General features: G+C 52.1%; 1 protein-coding gene across 6 annotated transcripts in view; it reads left to right on the forward strand.

The window, feature by feature from the left end:
• Nucleotides 1–16,170, forward strand: part of LOC111155334 (ataxin 7 like 1) — a 237,836-nt gene that overhangs the window by 68,325 nt on the left and 153,341 nt on the right. For all 6 annotated transcript variants that reach the window (XM_022515484.1, XM_022515485.1, XM_022515487.1 and 3 more), the window contains one exon: nucleotides 15,123–15,227. In XM_022515484.1, coding sequence (XP_022371192.1) covers nucleotides 15,123–15,227 — 105 coding nt within the window. The remainder of the gene's footprint in view (nucleotides 1–15,122; nucleotides 15,228–16,170) is intronic.

Genomic DNA, 16,170 nt, shown 5'->3' on the forward strand with positions numbered 1-16,170 from the left:
CAGGGAGGATTCACACCTTGAGGAAGCCTCATTGTTTCCTCCCCCTGTGGCTTCGACAACTAGAAGTTCAAGGTCTGGAGGCCGTGAGCATCATGATGTCGTTCTCCACAATCCCTGTTTCCCTCCAGTGAAACAGGGCTGTTTTCTTCAAGACCCACGGTGCAAAAGCAGATCCCAAATCCCAAAGCCAGCTGACATTATTGAGAACCTCGCAAGCACCAGACATCAAAGTGGGTGACTCCCATCGCAGCCCCACAACTCCCCTGTTATTATCCTTCCCATTTCGTGGATGAGGAAATAGAGACGTGTCCCAAGGGTTCAAGTCCGGACAGTCTGACTCCCGTTCTGAACGTGACATCGAGCTGCCTCTGCGAAGTGGTGCTCCTCGCCAGGTGTGTGGGTTTCCATGCGGCGACTTCAGGCTCCGGTTCTGCTGGGCTCTGTGGGTATGTCACTGAGTGCTTGCCAGACATCGGCACTGGTATGAGCTCTCTTGTTTAATCCGCCCAGCAGCCGGATGGGGAGGGTCTGACTGCCATCTCCCAGAAGAGGAACCATACAGCCAGAGAGGCTCCGCGGCTTGCCCAGTGTCACACAGCCAGCTCAAGGCCAAGCAGGAATTTGCCGCTCAGCCTGCCCTCCCCCACAGCTGCCCGGCTACGTCTCCAGGGCACTGCCTTAGTCTTAGGCCGCCGTGATGCTCTGGTGCTTTTTTAAGCATTTGAGCGTGTTTCTGGCTGCCTTGATTTTGGACTGTTAGGTGTCTGAGTCCATATGTAAAATATCAGTGTACAAATGGGGAAGATGAGCCTGCCCACCACTGTCTGTAGCCACTGGGTACCGGGGGCCGAGTGAGCCAGTAAGTGCAGGAAATACAGAGGAGGGGCTAGTCGTGTGTGTAGCAGGCTCCCTGGAGGAGGTCACACCAGTGCTGGCCAGGACCTCCGCAAACGTTGAGGGAGGGGCACGGGGGAAGGGCTGCAGGGGAGGAGGACACGATGGAAGCTGAACGAGGGACCCAGGGGCAGGGCCGGAGCCCAGGGGCTCACGGACCCTGCCAAGAGTCTCCCTTTGCCCCTCGGGCCCGTAACTAGCTTCACGCTTGATTTGTGATGGGAGACATTGTGATTTTTCTCCTCCAGCCGATCGATCTTATTTTCCATTAGTACCTTCAAACAGCCTTCCGTAATCCTCTCTGTGGTGGATTTTTTTTCTTCCTTGGTCTCTGCGCCGAAATCTGCCAGCCTGAAGCACCGGCCTGGCGCAGTGCCTGCCAGGTGCGTGTGGCTGGTTCGAGGAGCCTACGTGCATCGAGTTGCTCCTGTCTGTTCTCTTAGAGCAGACGTCCCTTTCTGTCCTTCACGAGCAGGGACAGCAGGAGTGGCTCTGACTCCCCTGTAGGCTCCCTTTCCCCAGGGGATGCCTTGGGATATCTGTCATCAGCTTCCTGCAGGCTGGCTGTCCCAGTGGCTTGAATGCTTTGGACACCGATTCCCGGGGACATTAAACAGTTCTTGTCGCGGCCCTCTGGCTATGCCAAATGGATGCTTCTCGTGACAAAGCCAGATGACACACCCTCCTCCGAGCTTGGCGGCATGGTTTGGGTGATCACTATAGTCCTAAAGGGCGTATGTGGGGCTCCAGAGCCTTGACAAATGGCCCTCTGGGAAAAAAAAAAAAAATGCCGCCTTCTCTTTGCCAATTACAGCCAAAGCCAGCTCTGCGTGGCACTCAGAGCTGGTGACAAGTGCCACGGGATCCAGGGGTCTCTTATCCTTAGACCCTCTGAGGGCGAATGAGCTCCCCACTGCCAGGGGACTCATCAAGACCCCCAGGCACCAGGGCCAGCCGTCATTCCTGGCCACTTGTCTCATGGATTCTGCACATAAGCTCTTCTTCGTCCCCAAATCTGTGAACGTCACACTGATGTATCCTCTCCTAGCTGAGCAGGTGTTGGCATGTTGGAAATGATGGGGGCATTTTCTGGTGTGGGCGTTTTCTTGACCCTGTGGTCCCCATCGCGTGTTCTGGACGGCACTAGGAATGGTCATCTGATGGCTGAATCCTGCCGTATTATGGCCTCGTGAAGGCATCTTCTTGTGTCTTTAGGAATGTCGCATTTTCCAGCATTTGTGAGGCACCACTGGAGGGCTTATTCATAGACGCTGCAGGTTCCAGCAGGTTCCAGCAACATGCCATCCAAGAAACGTCCCAAACTGCTGGGCTGGAACAGCAGAGCACCTGTGTGGTAGATGCCGCCTGGCCGATCGGGTCCATTTCTAAATTAAAATCTCTACACGGTGACGGCAGGCCCAGTGAGACGTTCTTCTTACATAATTGTCCTGATCTTAGCAGGGCTGTGGCATGGTTGGATTCCCACAGATGGCTGGGTACCCCAACCCCATCCCATTCCTTTGCCTGGGGCTCTTGGTCTTATTTTCATCAAGATGGAAAGCCTCGGGGCGCCTGGGTGGCTAAGATGGTTAAGCATCTGCCTTTGCCTCAGGTCATGATCTCAGGGTCCTGGGATCGAGCCCTGCGTCAGGCTCCCAGCTCAGAGAGGAGTCTGCTTCCCCCTCTCCCTCTGCTGCTCCCCCCTGCTTGTTTGCGTGCTCTCGCTCGCTCACTCTCTCTCTCTGTATCTCTCTCAAATGAATAAATAAAATCTTATTTAAAAAAAAAAGATGGAAAGCCTCTCGGCATGTGAGTCTCAAAAAGCAAGGTGGCGGACATCGAGTCCTTCAGTATGCCTTAGAGCAGCCTTTTTTTTTTTTTTTAAGATTTTATTTATTTATTTCACAGAGAGAGAGATCACAAGTAGGCAGAGCAGCAGGCAGAGAGAGGGGGAAGCAGGCTCCCTGCCGAGCAGAGAGCCTGATGCGGGGCTGGATCCCAGGACCCTGAAAATCATGACCTGAGCCGAAGGCAGAGGCTTTAACCCACTGAGCCACCCATTCGCCCCTTAGAGCAGCCTTTTTTAAAGCCTAAAGTCTATTCAGGTTTTGGTGAGAAGGCTGAACTCAGTTGCCTTCGTCTCAGACTTCACTTTGCTCCTGCTGTATGAACAGAACCGAGCCGGGGTGAGGTGTGCGTGGGGCTTGGTCCATGCTCTCACGTAGTTTGTGATGCAGCCCTTGAAAACCAACTAACACTCTTTGGGCGTTCTCTAAGTTTCTCATTATCTTCTGTTTCCTTCTTTTTTAAATTTTTATTTATTTTTATAAAGCCATCTCACCTCTGTCACCCCAAATTGTAGCATCTGATGTAGCAATAAAATGGGCTGAAACTAAGTTAAGTCCACCTCAAAACCACATTGCTCAAAAAATATAATGCTTCCTAATATATATATATATAGAGAGAGAGAGAGAGAGAGATGATAGAAGAGAGAGAAGAAAGAAATATAGAAAGAGATGTTAGAAGAAAGAAAGAAAAGAAGAAAGGAAAGGAAAGGAATAGAGAGAGAGAAAGAGATGATAGAAGGCAAAGAAAGATGATAGACATAGAAGATAGGTAAGAGACGTAGGTAGGTAGGATGAATATGATTGATAGATCAATATAGATGATTGATAGATCAAGATAGATGATTGGTGAGAAAGATATGGGAGATGAGATAAAGATAGACAACAGATGGATGGCCCTCACTAACTCCTTTTAAGAATAAGCCGCTCAGATTTTGTGCTTTATTTACCTTTTCTAGAGATTTCCTTTGTAAAATCAATGTGGCATCCTCCCCTCCTTCTCAGCCATCCTTCTCCTGAGACACTCCCTGTTGGACCTGTCATCATAACTGAAGAGCCAGAGAGGAATTAAGGGACCAGTTAGTCCATCCTGCAGACCCTGTCAGTTGCCACAAGAAAAGAAGGTCGACTGTCTTATAGGAAACGGCACCAAAGGAGATGTTCCCATTGATTTCCCCTAGACTCATTTAAGTATTCTTCACAGCAGTGCTCTGTTCAGTATGGAAATTATTTTTTACCATCCCTGTCTTATTAGGAAAGACATCATCACCTCCTCATCCCCAAACTCACTGCCCTCTTTCTTGAGATATAGCACTCACCCCTACCTCTCAAAGATCTCTCTTGGGTGGGGGATTAGAAGGAGGGAAGGCATCACAGACTTCGCCAGGAGACCCAGCCTGGACGCAAGAGATGCTTAGGATAGAAGTGGAAGGAGTCACCCCAGAATGAACTGGAAACAGGCCTCACACATACCAGCTCTTAAATTTCCTACCCTTAAGGCAGCTCAGGGTAAGAAAGGCCTATTGCAAACAAAGAAGCAAAGCAAAGCCTCCTGAAGAAGAACTGAGGAACACTGTCCAGGGAGGCCTACTTATTTTGTGAAAACAACGATTATCTCAATCGTTGTCCTCAAGTTGAAGGTGATGTGGGCGGAAAGACTTAGGTGAACGTTTAAATGTTTAAATGACCCAGGTGGGAGGGGCGCCTGGGTGGCTCAGTCAGTTGAGCATCCAACTCTTGGTTCCAGCTCAGGTCATGACCTTAAGGTTGTGAGATTGAGCCCTGTGTTGGACTCTGCACTCAGGGGGAGTCTCCTTGAGGATTCTCTCTCTCTGCTCCTTCTCCCCTTAATAAATGAATAATGAATGAATGAATGGATGAGTGACCCATTTGGAGAACCTGAGAGGGAACGAGGTGTGGTGATGACTTGCGGCCCTTCCAAACCATTCGTAGGACCTTCTACTTACCTGAAGCTGAAGGAAGGGACTAGAATTTCGCCCAGTAGGTTGATGCTTCTCTCTCTAGATGAGTCATAGTGAACTATTACAATTTTTACATAGCAGGCCTTTGGCTGAGTATGATACATCCACCCTTGTCCTCTCCACAGAACTTTTCTCCCGCTGGGTCCAGGAAACTGGGGCTGATGTGGCAAAGGGGCTTGGAGGCTGTCCTGCCCATGTAGCTGACCTCTGACCACGAGCAGCCCTTGCTTTAAGCAGAGGACACCTTATCAGGACTCAGCAACGGGCCAAAGTGATTCCATGTTCCTTATCTGTCCTGAGGGCCAGAGTAGGGATGTCAGGCCAGAAGCCACCAGCCAGCCTGGCTGGAGTGGTGGACAAGGATGTGCGTGACTGTGCAGGGAGGAGCCTGGGTGTCCCTGCGGCTGCTGGAAAGGGAGTCAGGGCTGGGTTTATATCCCAGGCAATATTTTTAGGGACAGATTGTTGGCATTGTTGTCGAGGCCGTGCACGAGCAAAGGGGATCCCTTTGCAAAATGACTTTCTTAGCTCCCAGGGTCATTGTTGACCTGTGGATCCTCTGCCAGGCTGGCCTCAGATGGCTCAGTGTGCCCTGGGCTGAGCCCAGCTGCTGTGTCAGTCCAGCGCCAGACTGGGAAAGGGGGCGGCAGGAAGGACGGGGGCAAGTCTCTATCTTCTGGGCCCTAGATCTCTCACTGTTTTGTTTTGTTTTTTTAAAGATTTTATTTATTTATTTGACAGACAGAGATCACAAGCAGGCAGAGAAGCAGGCAGAGAGAGAGGAGGAAGCAGGCTCCCTGCTGAGCAGAGAGCCTGATGTGGGGCTCGATCCCTGGACCCTGGGATCATGACCTGAGCCAAAGGCAGAGACCTTAACCCACTGAGCCACCCAGGCGCCCCTCTCTCACTGTTTTGATGTACAAGACACTTTACAGCCCCAGGATGAGGAAGTGGAGAAGGAGACCAGGGTAGCATCCAGATAGCACCCCTATGCCCACCCCGAATGCTGGCTCTGAGGGGGCCCTCACTGGAGTGGAATGGGGAGCATCCATTTTTGCCAGATGGGGAAGGACACAACCTTCGTGAATCTGGCACCGGGAGCCACAGGAATGAACCTCTTCTTCCCGACGAGGGCCCACCTGGCACGTCTTAAAAATTCAGGCAGCACCAGCTTCCAGGGAGCTCAGAGAACAAATAAATGGACATAGTTATTGGCCCCATCATCTTAGATAGCAGCATGGATATGAAGGCAATTTATTATCATTTACAACTTCCCCCTTTGAGGGAAGAGAAAATTAAGGGGCGTAGAAAGTAAATCAACTTCTTGGGGCCTTCCACCCTCATGAACGAATTGACATTTATTAAGCAGCCACCATGGGCCAGACTGTTTGGCTGGAGAGACAGAAAGGGGACTGAGTCACAACTCCTGTCCTCGAGAAGGTCCCAGTCTGGTGAGGGAGGTGTGGGCCACGTGCTCTGGGATAGCCCGGGAGCTGTGGGCACATGTGGATGGCACCCTGTGGGGGAAGGGGGTCAACTCTGCCTCTCCTCTGGAGGAGGCAGAGAAGGCTTCCCAGAGGAGGGGATGGGTGGATTGGAGAGACAGAAAGCCGCAGGTAAGAGTATTTTGTTCCCTATATCCTTACTGGGTGCCAGCCCCTTCACACACATGCCCTTTAATTCCAGATGAGCCAGGAATTTAGAGGGGACAGTCATGCCAAATGGCAGAGTCAGGATTTGAACTCAAGATGGCCTGACTGTGGTGCCCAGCTCTGGGGCCCTGCCTCTTACAAAGCCCACGTCTCACAGGTTTTGTTCTAAGCCCTGGAGTACGGTCTCCCCCAGGGTCCAGCTGCATCCTTTCACCCTTCCTTGTGTGGCTGGGTCTGGGAGGAAGCACGAGGAGAGTCTGCTGAGAGAGGCCTGAGGCCCAGGGAGCAGCCCCCTTCACCGCACAGAGCATGACTGCATGGGAGTTAAAGGCCCTTCTGAGGGGGCGGGATTAGGCCATGGCCATGGCCGGCAGGGGTTGTGGCTTGGTTGGGTTAGGAGTGGTTCACACAGCATCACGGGGAGTGTCCACCTGCTACCGGACCTAGCTCCCAGCGGCCGCCGTGCAGGGGGACACCTTCCGGCCCAGCCGCAGCAAGAACAGGCTGAGGGCCCCCGTTAGTCCTGGTCTGTCAGAGAAGAAAGGCTCTGTGCCTGCCGCCCGCACTCGCCCGCCTGCCCTCAGGGACGCTGAGGAGCTCTCTGCTGCTGCTTGCTTTCTAGTCCTCCCCTGGAGTTTCCGTTTCCAGATTTCATTGTTTTTGAAGCCCTCACAGTCAGGCCCTGGGTTTTCAGAGATCTGAAAGACGGAAAGTGACCGCATTTTTTTTTTTTTTTTGCATTTTCCTAGAGGGGGAGTTCAACATTCTGCCGGAGAAGTGGGAGGTATTGGGTCTGAGGTCACTGTTTGAAAACCCCACGTTGTTTTGATCTCTAGATTTAAGGAGATTCTGGAGTTGAGGAACAAACAGAATCACGCTGTCAGAGCAAAGGAGAAACGTTTTTTATATCCCCTCAAGCTTTCCATTTGACACAAGTGATTAAAATGCTACTGAAAACTCCACCGGCAGAGAGAAAAGACGAATTAATAAAAACTGTGTAATGAGCGTATTAAGATTAATGGGGGACGGGAAGGCGCTCGGGCCCAGCCTCTCCCAGCGTGAGGAACGCGCCTCCCGAGGTGGCACGCGTCATTCCTCTAGGTGCCCTTCTGCGTCCAGATCAGAATCCGCTTGGAGGCAGTCACGTGGCTCTTTGAACCACAGCGACTGTTCTTCCCAGCGATTTCCCCTGTTTGAGTTTATGGAAGGGGAAGCCCACAGATCAGTGCCTGTGGCAGCCACCAGCTCGCCCTTCTGATGGTTTTGCAAGGAAGCCCAGCGGCACCCCGCTCTCCAGCCCTGGGCGCGGGGTCGGCGCTCCCTGAGGTCCTCCCGAGCTCCACGTGCCCAGCTGCATCCCACGGGCAGAGGCGTGCAAAGTTTCAGGCAGGGCTCGCATTCACCTTCCTGGAAAGGGCGTGGTGGGTTGCAATTACATAAATACAACCTCCTTTTTTTTTTTTTTCATTTCATTTTTCACAGTAGTTTTTTGGAGTCTGTGAAAAGGGAAGCATAATTTTTAAGTTAAAGGTAATTGTTATAATAGGGTGTTAGGGCAGTGGCTACCTTGACATTTTTATCATTCCTATAGCAACTGGGGTGGTTTCCCAACCGTGGACCAGACTTTTGGGGGAAACTGAAGGACATTTTCTGGGGCTTTTTTTTTAATGGAAACTGAAATTCAGTGTTGTCTGTTGTGCTGTCTTCCTTTCCGCGCCATGGGGTTTTCTCTAGAAGGCACAGGTACTGCCGATGGCCGAGAAGCCATTCCACTGCCTTCAAAGCAAGTCAGCCTCTTGTGGCCTCTCTGTTCAGCCTGTGCTCCGCTCGGCGTTCCCACTCGCAGGGGGAAGGCATCAATCCTGACTCACGCCTTCCCAACTTCTTCATCTTCTGAGCTCTCAACCAGTTGTTGCCTCATAATGTCGGAGTCTTGGGCTCTGGAGGGCGTCCGGGGCAAATTCAAAGGCGCACAGCACCTCTGCGGATCCCCGGGTCCACACAAACAGCTGTCTTCCCATCTCAGCAGCCACCCTGTACAAACAGTGGGTTGGACGTGTCACCCTGCCTTTTCCGTGACGGCAGCCGTTTTGCGAATGTGAGGACAGTTTGCAGCAGAAGTTCGGGCACACACGTGGCTTTGCGTGTCAAAAGGTTCCCCTCAAAAAGTTGTGTATCTGGAGTAGAACGAGGCTCCTATCCCACCATTTTCTTTTTTGCATTAACTTAAAAGACAGTCAGCCAATGACACCAGGACGTGAGAGTTACTGTTTTACTTTCACAGAAACCATTCTGCGTTCTCGAACTGCGCGTCTCCTTCCATCACGGCTGAGCTCTGTCCCCTTCCCCCATCCTGTGCTCTCTGGGGGTGGGGTGCGTGTAGGGAAGGTGAGGCTATCCATAAGCAGGCCAAGGGTGCCAGCCGCACGGATAGCGGTTGACAGTCCACTCTGCCATCAGTGAGCATGTTAGTAGTAGTAAGGAAGGAAGTGAAGGAGTGCCCACTTTATTTTTTTTTAAATATTTTATTTATTTATTTGACAGAGATCACAAGTAGGCAGAGAGGCAGACAGAGAGAGAGAGAGAGGGAAGCAGGCTCCCCGCTGAGCAGAGAGCCCGATGCGGGACTCGATCCCAGGACCCTGAGATCATGACCCGAGCCGAAGGCAGCGGCTTAACCCACTGAGCCACCCAGGCGCCCCAGGAGTGCCCACTTTAAATTGGGGCACTGAGAATGGCCTGCGGTGACCTTATAAGGAGCACTAGGTTAATACCATGAGTCCATTCTGAGAGTATCCTCCGTGAATAACCCTTAGTAAGGAGGCATTAAGTTGACAGACACTGGAAAGTACTCTAGTAACTTAATTCTCACCCTCTCTCCCCCACTGTGCCAGCCCCTCCCTCTTCTTGCCACCATACCGTCGGCACGTTGTGGCCTCCCTGTGCTCATCGGATACAAGAAGCCATCCACCCACCCACCTGGCTCCGTTGTGCGTGGGTTCTTGGGCTCACGATCAGTACCCCAACCATGACTTTATAGTCATGTAACGATTTCCTCCCAAGTTCACAGAAGGCTCTCTGCATCCCACTGTGATAGATGATGAATATACTTTTCTCCGTTTTTGTAATTAGGGAAGTTAGTACAGGGAAGAGTGACCGCAGAATGGCTGCTCGTCAGTGGTTTAAATGTTTACACAGCCTGCTCTCTGAGAGAAGAACCCGGCTCTCTCTGGTGTCAGGTGGATACTGATTCACCCAGTGTGAATATGTCCCCCTTGGCTGATTGAAGCTACCAGCGTGCCTCCTCGAATGCTGAGACGGGACTTTACCGTCAGCTCCCGTGAGGGGGTACCACGGGCTCCAGCATAAAATTGGCACTAACGATTCAGTTCCGGGCTCCCAACTCCCACGTGACCACTGAGGACCAGCTCAGACCTCGGTGAGTCCCCAGTGAACCCTCAGGCGGAGCTCAGCCCCTGACTGCCTGCTTTGCCTTGAGCAGTGTTTTTCAGATACTTGGAGTTGTGACCCACTAAGGAGTCCTGAAATTGTGAAATCTCAATGAGCGTTTTTTAAATGAAGTAGAATATAGTAAAACAAAAAGAAATGAGTAGAACAGAACCCATCGGAGTGTGATATACATGTTCCAAGGAGAGATGGTGGATGGATGGATGGATAGATAGATAGATAGATAGTTTATAGTGGGTTAGGGTTCAGAAACTGAAAAATACTGACCTAGAAGCAAGCGTACCTGTTTTCTGTATCTGCAAAATGGAGCTAATGGAGTTGGCTCCCTCCCTGCTCCCTCAGGCCAGGGACATGACTGAGGTCACCTCTGTGATCGTGCCCTGGCGGTTCTGGCACCCTCTCTGACATACAGGTGATCTATTTGCAGGGGCAGAATGAGCCAAAACAGAAGTTTGCCTTTCTCTGTTTGGGAGATGGTTGAACACTGTGTTTGAAACTGGGCAAAGTCTCATCATTTTTGTGCACATGCTTTCCTGGAATCCAGCCACAGCCAGAGAGAGAGCCCTCCCAAAGGATTTCAGCCCTCATCAGTCCATGCACGTGTGCAAATTCTGCAGGTGGCAGGGACCCCCATCCTTCCCAGGAGGTCTCCTGTGAGTGGTCATGAGGGAGACACAAAGGATATGTTGCCTAGAGCAAGGATTGTCCCGATGGAGATGGAGCTAGTTAGTTCTGGAAAATAGGAGAGATGAGCTCAGTTAAGGGTTTCTCTACACTCTGTCCCAGATCCCTGGTGGAAGAAAACACAAACTTTTATGAGCCATCACAGCAGCCCTGTGACCTGTAAGCCCCATTTCAGATGAGGAAACTGACACTCAGAGAGGTTGGGCACCTTCCCTGAGGTTGCAGAGCAATGAGCACTGTACAAAAAAATCCCTCCTTCTGACTCCAGGCCTGTGCTCATGCCAGTAACTCCCTCTGAGACTTGGGAAAGCCTGGCAGTCACCAAGGAGACCCTTCCAAACTGGTTTCTTTATCTGTGAATTGGGCTTTTGCTCTCTTAAGGAAGGAAGCAGCCCTTTGCTGAGGAGGGGGTATCCCCTTTAGGTAGAGCGTCCTGGCGTCTCAGCCCAGTTTACAAATCACCACCCCGGGATCTCAAGCAAACTGCCTTTGTTTTCTTGCCTGGAAAGTGGAGGTGATGGCAACTTTCTAGATGCATTATGAGGATTAACCAAGGTAATGTTATCACATCACAAAGTTGAGAAGCAGCCACAGTAACCGGTCAACAGTGGCTACCCCTGGGGTGGCCTCCTTGCAGGTGGTTTCACTTTTTCCCTGTTTTCTCATCTTTATTCACTGGTACTCTGCTAAATGCTTGAAAACCAGCTCTCCAAAAGACCAGACCTGATTGGTAGACTGTGCCCCTTTCCATGGTGTAAATACCCCCACAAAGGCTGATTCCAAGCCCCCACTATGAAACCACTGAACAAACTGGGGAGAGATGCGTTGGGACAAGTCCTCTTCAGCACACCACCGTTGGTCTTTTCAACAGTGCACTGAATGTGTTGTTTGGGCAGTAAGTTGAGAGAGAGAAAGGAAATTAATCAATAGAATACCTAGCATCGTGCTGGGAGTAGTAGTTTTCAGTTCTGCCCGACCTTCCTCCCTCCCCAAGCCAACAGCACAGGGACTGTAATGGCCAGGCTACCTGAGGCAGTGGTCTTCTGAGAGGCCAAGTGCCCTTCTCTCGCCCCCCATCTGCTGGACTCTCAGAACCTGGGCGGCCTGCACAGGAGATTCTGAGACCGGCCAGCTGAGGAGTCAGCAGGCAGGCAAGCAGGTCCTTTCACTTTCCATGAGAGACACACTTTTAACCAACATGGATGGGCAAGGTTGAAAGTGCCCGAGAGGAAACCAGGAAGGGTCTCAGTGGAGCGGAGAGCCTGAAGAGGAGCGCACAGTTAAGGGTTTCTCTACACTCTCTCCCGGATCCCACATTCGCGCACACGCACACACCGCTGCGGCCAGCCTCTGGCTAGCTGAACTCATGACCAGAGACGAGTGCGTGTACCTCGGAGGTGAGGGGGGGAGTTCTGCAGATTTCTGAAGGATTCCAGAAGCGGGATTCCTGAGAGCCCCTGAACAGGTCAGCAGGCATGCACTACAGAGGTGCGGAGACCACTCGTTCCCCGGAGCCTCCCGGACTCTGCACAGATTCCCGCACACAGTAGGCGCTCAAGACATTTTTGTTCACGCCTGTGTTTTGAATTCATCAGTTTCTTTTGTTCCTGCATAGCTTAATCTGTTGCAGAAAGGATGCAAGGCCCCTCGGTAAATGCTTGTCGAACCAGTAAGTCCTCAGTCTTAGCCCTCACCAGCTCCTGGACGTAAAATGCGACATCTAAATGAGATGCAAAATGTGAATAAAAGTTACCGGTGATTTTTTTTTTTAATTTCTTCTGGCTTTTTTGCAATTTTCAAATGTGTCTTCAAAGAACATGGATCAATTTTGTCATTAAAGAAAAGGACATGTATTATAAAAATAAGGACTATATAATCCAGAGTAGAACTGAGTGGTGTCAGCAGTGAAGGAGACCAACAGCCACCCTCCCCATGCTGTGCTGCTTGAACCAGGGGCCCCGGACACGTTGGCTGGGCCCAGCATGGACCTCCTCATGCTTCAGGACACTTGTCACGGCTGTGTTCTCTCCAACTCTCTTTCCCGGGGCCTCCCGCCCACCAGGCACTGACTCATAACGTTACCCTGCGGTAACAAGTCTTAGTCAGAAGTGGAAACAGAGGCGAGTCCTCGAGAGGGGAAATAACAGGCCGCACCCAGGGCTACCGACAAGTGAGAAGTTCAGGGGGCCTGTGTCCCCAGCCCCACCCCCACCTCGAGAGGACCTGCAGCAGCCAGAGCCAGCGGCACCCGCACAGCCACACACCTCCTCCAGGGCCACAGAGGACTCAGCCCCTTGCCCAGTGACAAACGTGTCTCTTCCACTTCTCTCCGGGCAGTGGGGCTCTTCCGAGGGCACAGCGCTGAGGGTGCCCCTGGGAAGGCAGCTGCTGGGTGATAAACGAGTTACCCCCGCATCCTGGGCGACCAGGCTATCCCTGTGATATAGCTCTGCAGCTGGGGGGACCGTCCTGTGTTTGCCAGGGTTTTGTGAAAGACACAGGTTGATTCTAGGAGATGAGGCCTTGGGGGGTAAGGAGAGGAAGTTCAGGAGGCTTGCGACAGAAAGCGCGCTCATGCAGACACTGTCTTCTAAGTCCTCCAAGTCCTGTGTCTGCTGCGTCGGTGTCCCTGAGCCTCCTGCTCTGTGTGATTCTGGAGCGACTCTAGAGCTGGCGGGCTGAGCGGAGTCCGGGCCAGGTGCCTCCAGGGCTCCGTGTGCACCCAGTGATACTCCAGGGGATGTGACCGTGTCTCCTTAGAACTTTTCTTTCTTTCTTTTTTGACAACTTTTATTCACATACTGTACAAATTCACCCATGAGGGGCGCCCGGGTGGCTCAGTGGGTGAAGTGTCTGCCTTCAGCTCAGGTCATGATCTGAGGGTCCTGGGATCGAGCCCAGTCTGGGGCTCTCTGCTCAGCGAGGAGCCGGCTTCTCCCTCTCTCTCTCTGCCCCAACCCCCTACTTGTGCGCGCGCGCTCTCTCTCTCTCTCACTCACTCTCTCTCTCTGTCAAATAAATAAACTCTTTTTTTTAAAAATCTAGTTTTTGTCTCTAAATTTGCCTGCCCTGGACAAATGGAATCCTACAACATGTGGCCTTTTGTGTCTGGCTCCTTTCACTCCACATAATGTCTTCAAGCATCATCCAGGATATAACAGGTGTCAGCATTTCCTTCCTTTTCGTGGCTGAATAGTATTCCACGATCTGCTTAGGACACATTTTACCTGTTCACCGGTTGATGGACATGTGTCTGGGTTGTTCCCACTGTTTGGCTGTTGTGAATAATGCTGCTAGGAGCACACATGAGCAAGTTTTTGTGTGGACGTATGCATTCATGTCCCTTAGGACACACCACTGATTTTTTTTTTAAAGATTTTATTTATTTATTTGACAGACAGAGATCACAAGTAGGCAGAGAAGCAGGCAGAGAGAGAGGAGGAAGCAGGCTCCCCACTGAGCAGAGAGCCTGATGCGGGGCTCGATTCCAGGACCCTGGGATCATGACCTGAGCCGAAAGCAGAGGCTTTAACCCACTGAGCCACCCAGGCACCCCCACACCACTGATTTTTTAAGTGTATAGCTGATCGTGTCAATCCTTTGCTCAAAAACCCTCAGTAGCTTCTGTCGTTTTTAAAATCAGGTTCAAAATCCTTTCCGTCCACAAGCCTTACAGCTTCTGGGCTCTCCCCTTGTTCTCTTCCTTGGAGAACCAAGAGGTTCCTCAGACACACAGCGACTCCTACCTTGGCAGACCCAGAACCTTCCTCCCCAGCCCGTTGTTGAACCCCCACGCACCCCGAGGTCTCAGCCAAAATACCCCGTGCTCGGGGAAGCCTCTTCAATGCCTCTGACCAGGTTGGGGCCACACGCTCTCCTGGGACTCTTCCATCTCTCTCCTTAGCATGAACCCCAGGGAGAGCCACGTTGTGACTTGTGTGGTGATCTTTGTCTAGTACTTGTCTCTTCTGCCGCCGTGCGCTCCAGGAGAGTGGGGCCCTCATTGGCTTTCAGTGGTCCTTCCTGGCACGAGCCCAGTGCCTGGCACTTGGCGCTCAGTAAATATTGGGCAGATGAGTAACAGGTAATGAGGGCAGCAAACAAATCGCTTGTTTGGAGGCTTTGCCATGGGGTCTCCCTCAGGCCGTGGAGAACACAGGCAGCAGCGCTCACAGGCCTCCTGCCCCCCCCAACCCACCTGAGAGACCTCTGCTGAAGTTGGAATGGGCTTGGGTGAACCCCCCCACGTCCTCAAATAACTGGAGCCCCGTCAGGTGCCCACTAGCACGTGGGCTGTCTGTCGGGAAGAGGTAACTCCCCGCAGCATAGGACCCGGGGCAGCCCCCCATGCTGTCCACACTGAGGGTTACAGCAGTCCACCTCCAGGGGTGACATGAGGAGGGGGATCCGTGAGGCTGCAGCTTCTGTGACAGCTGGGAGCCCCATGAGCACAGACCGTGTTCCCTTTAGTAAAGATCATTGCGTTTCTACGCGTCTCGTTTGAAAAACTGTCCTTGAGGAAATTGCAAGAGGAAACTGTAGACCTTCTGAGACTTAATTGCTTTTTTCAAAACACCGTGTTTTCATTTCCCCCACAGATATGCACTTATTTGGCCATTATCCCGCACATGACGACTTCTATCTCGTAGTGTGCAGTGCTTGCAATCAGGCCGTCAAGCCACAGGTTTTCCAGGCGCACTGCGGTAAGTGGACCCCCGCACCCCGCCGCACGTTTGCAGCCGCCGCTCCCCCCGCCACGTTGGCCCCCAGACAGGGTCGGCCCCCTGTGCCTGCCTCAGCCCAGGGCGGTGGGGAAACTCTTCCTGCGGCTCTGCCTCTACTCTCAGGGGCACTATTTTCTGAGCTGTAGTCCTTCTTCCGAAAGGCTCAGCCCTGTCAGAGCAAAGGAGGGAAAACGTGCAACTTGTTTAGGGAAACGGGACCAGACGGCAGCCGTCCGCCCAACCTTGCAAGGGCCTCCCCAAGGTGACCAGAGGAAGGGCAGAGCGGTGGCTTGAGGAATGGCCCCTGCAGCCCGACATCCCTGAACGAGGGGGCCAGACTGAGTCTCCCGGGGTTTCTTCCCCCAGAACAGGCTGGGGCTGAGGGCAGCCTAGTGTGGGGGCTGTTGGGGGTACTGCCGCAAGGAGATGCCTGGTACCTCCCGCCTCCGGTTCAGTTTCTCTGTCTCCAAGAATGCTCTTTGTGTTTGGGAACTTGCTTTCCCTCTGTATCTTTACATCCTTGGTGTCATAGATGCCCTTCGGTAAGTCACCAGCAAACCTAGGCCCCCCTTCAGAGCAGGTGCCACAGACACAGGACAGATAAAGTCCGCGTGACCGCTATGTCAGGACCACATAAACAGCATAAACAGCTACTGACCTCGGACAGGCAGTCGCTGAACCTCTGGGGATGGAACTTTCCTTATCGTTGAGCAGGGAGTTGGACCAGATGGTTTCCAAAGCTGTGAACTCCAGAAGAGGCTTCCCTGATCTTTGTATTTAAGCCTCACTCTCTTTGGGTGAATGTAGTGTCTCGCTGCCCCCTTTTTTACTGTCGTAGCTTAAAGCACATTAAATATCGTGTCTTAAAAAATCAAAGCGATAATAATCCTGGGTATGCTTTTGTAAAACACACATTTCCCTT

This window comes from Enhydra lutris, unplaced genomic scaffold (assembly GCF_002288905.1).
Source record: "Enhydra lutris kenyoni isolate GAN:26980312 unplaced genomic scaffold, ASM228890v2 scaffoldscaffold40, whole genome shotgun sequence".
NCBI classification, from domain to species: domain Eukaryota; kingdom Metazoa; phylum Chordata; class Mammalia; order Carnivora; family Mustelidae; genus Enhydra; species Enhydra lutris.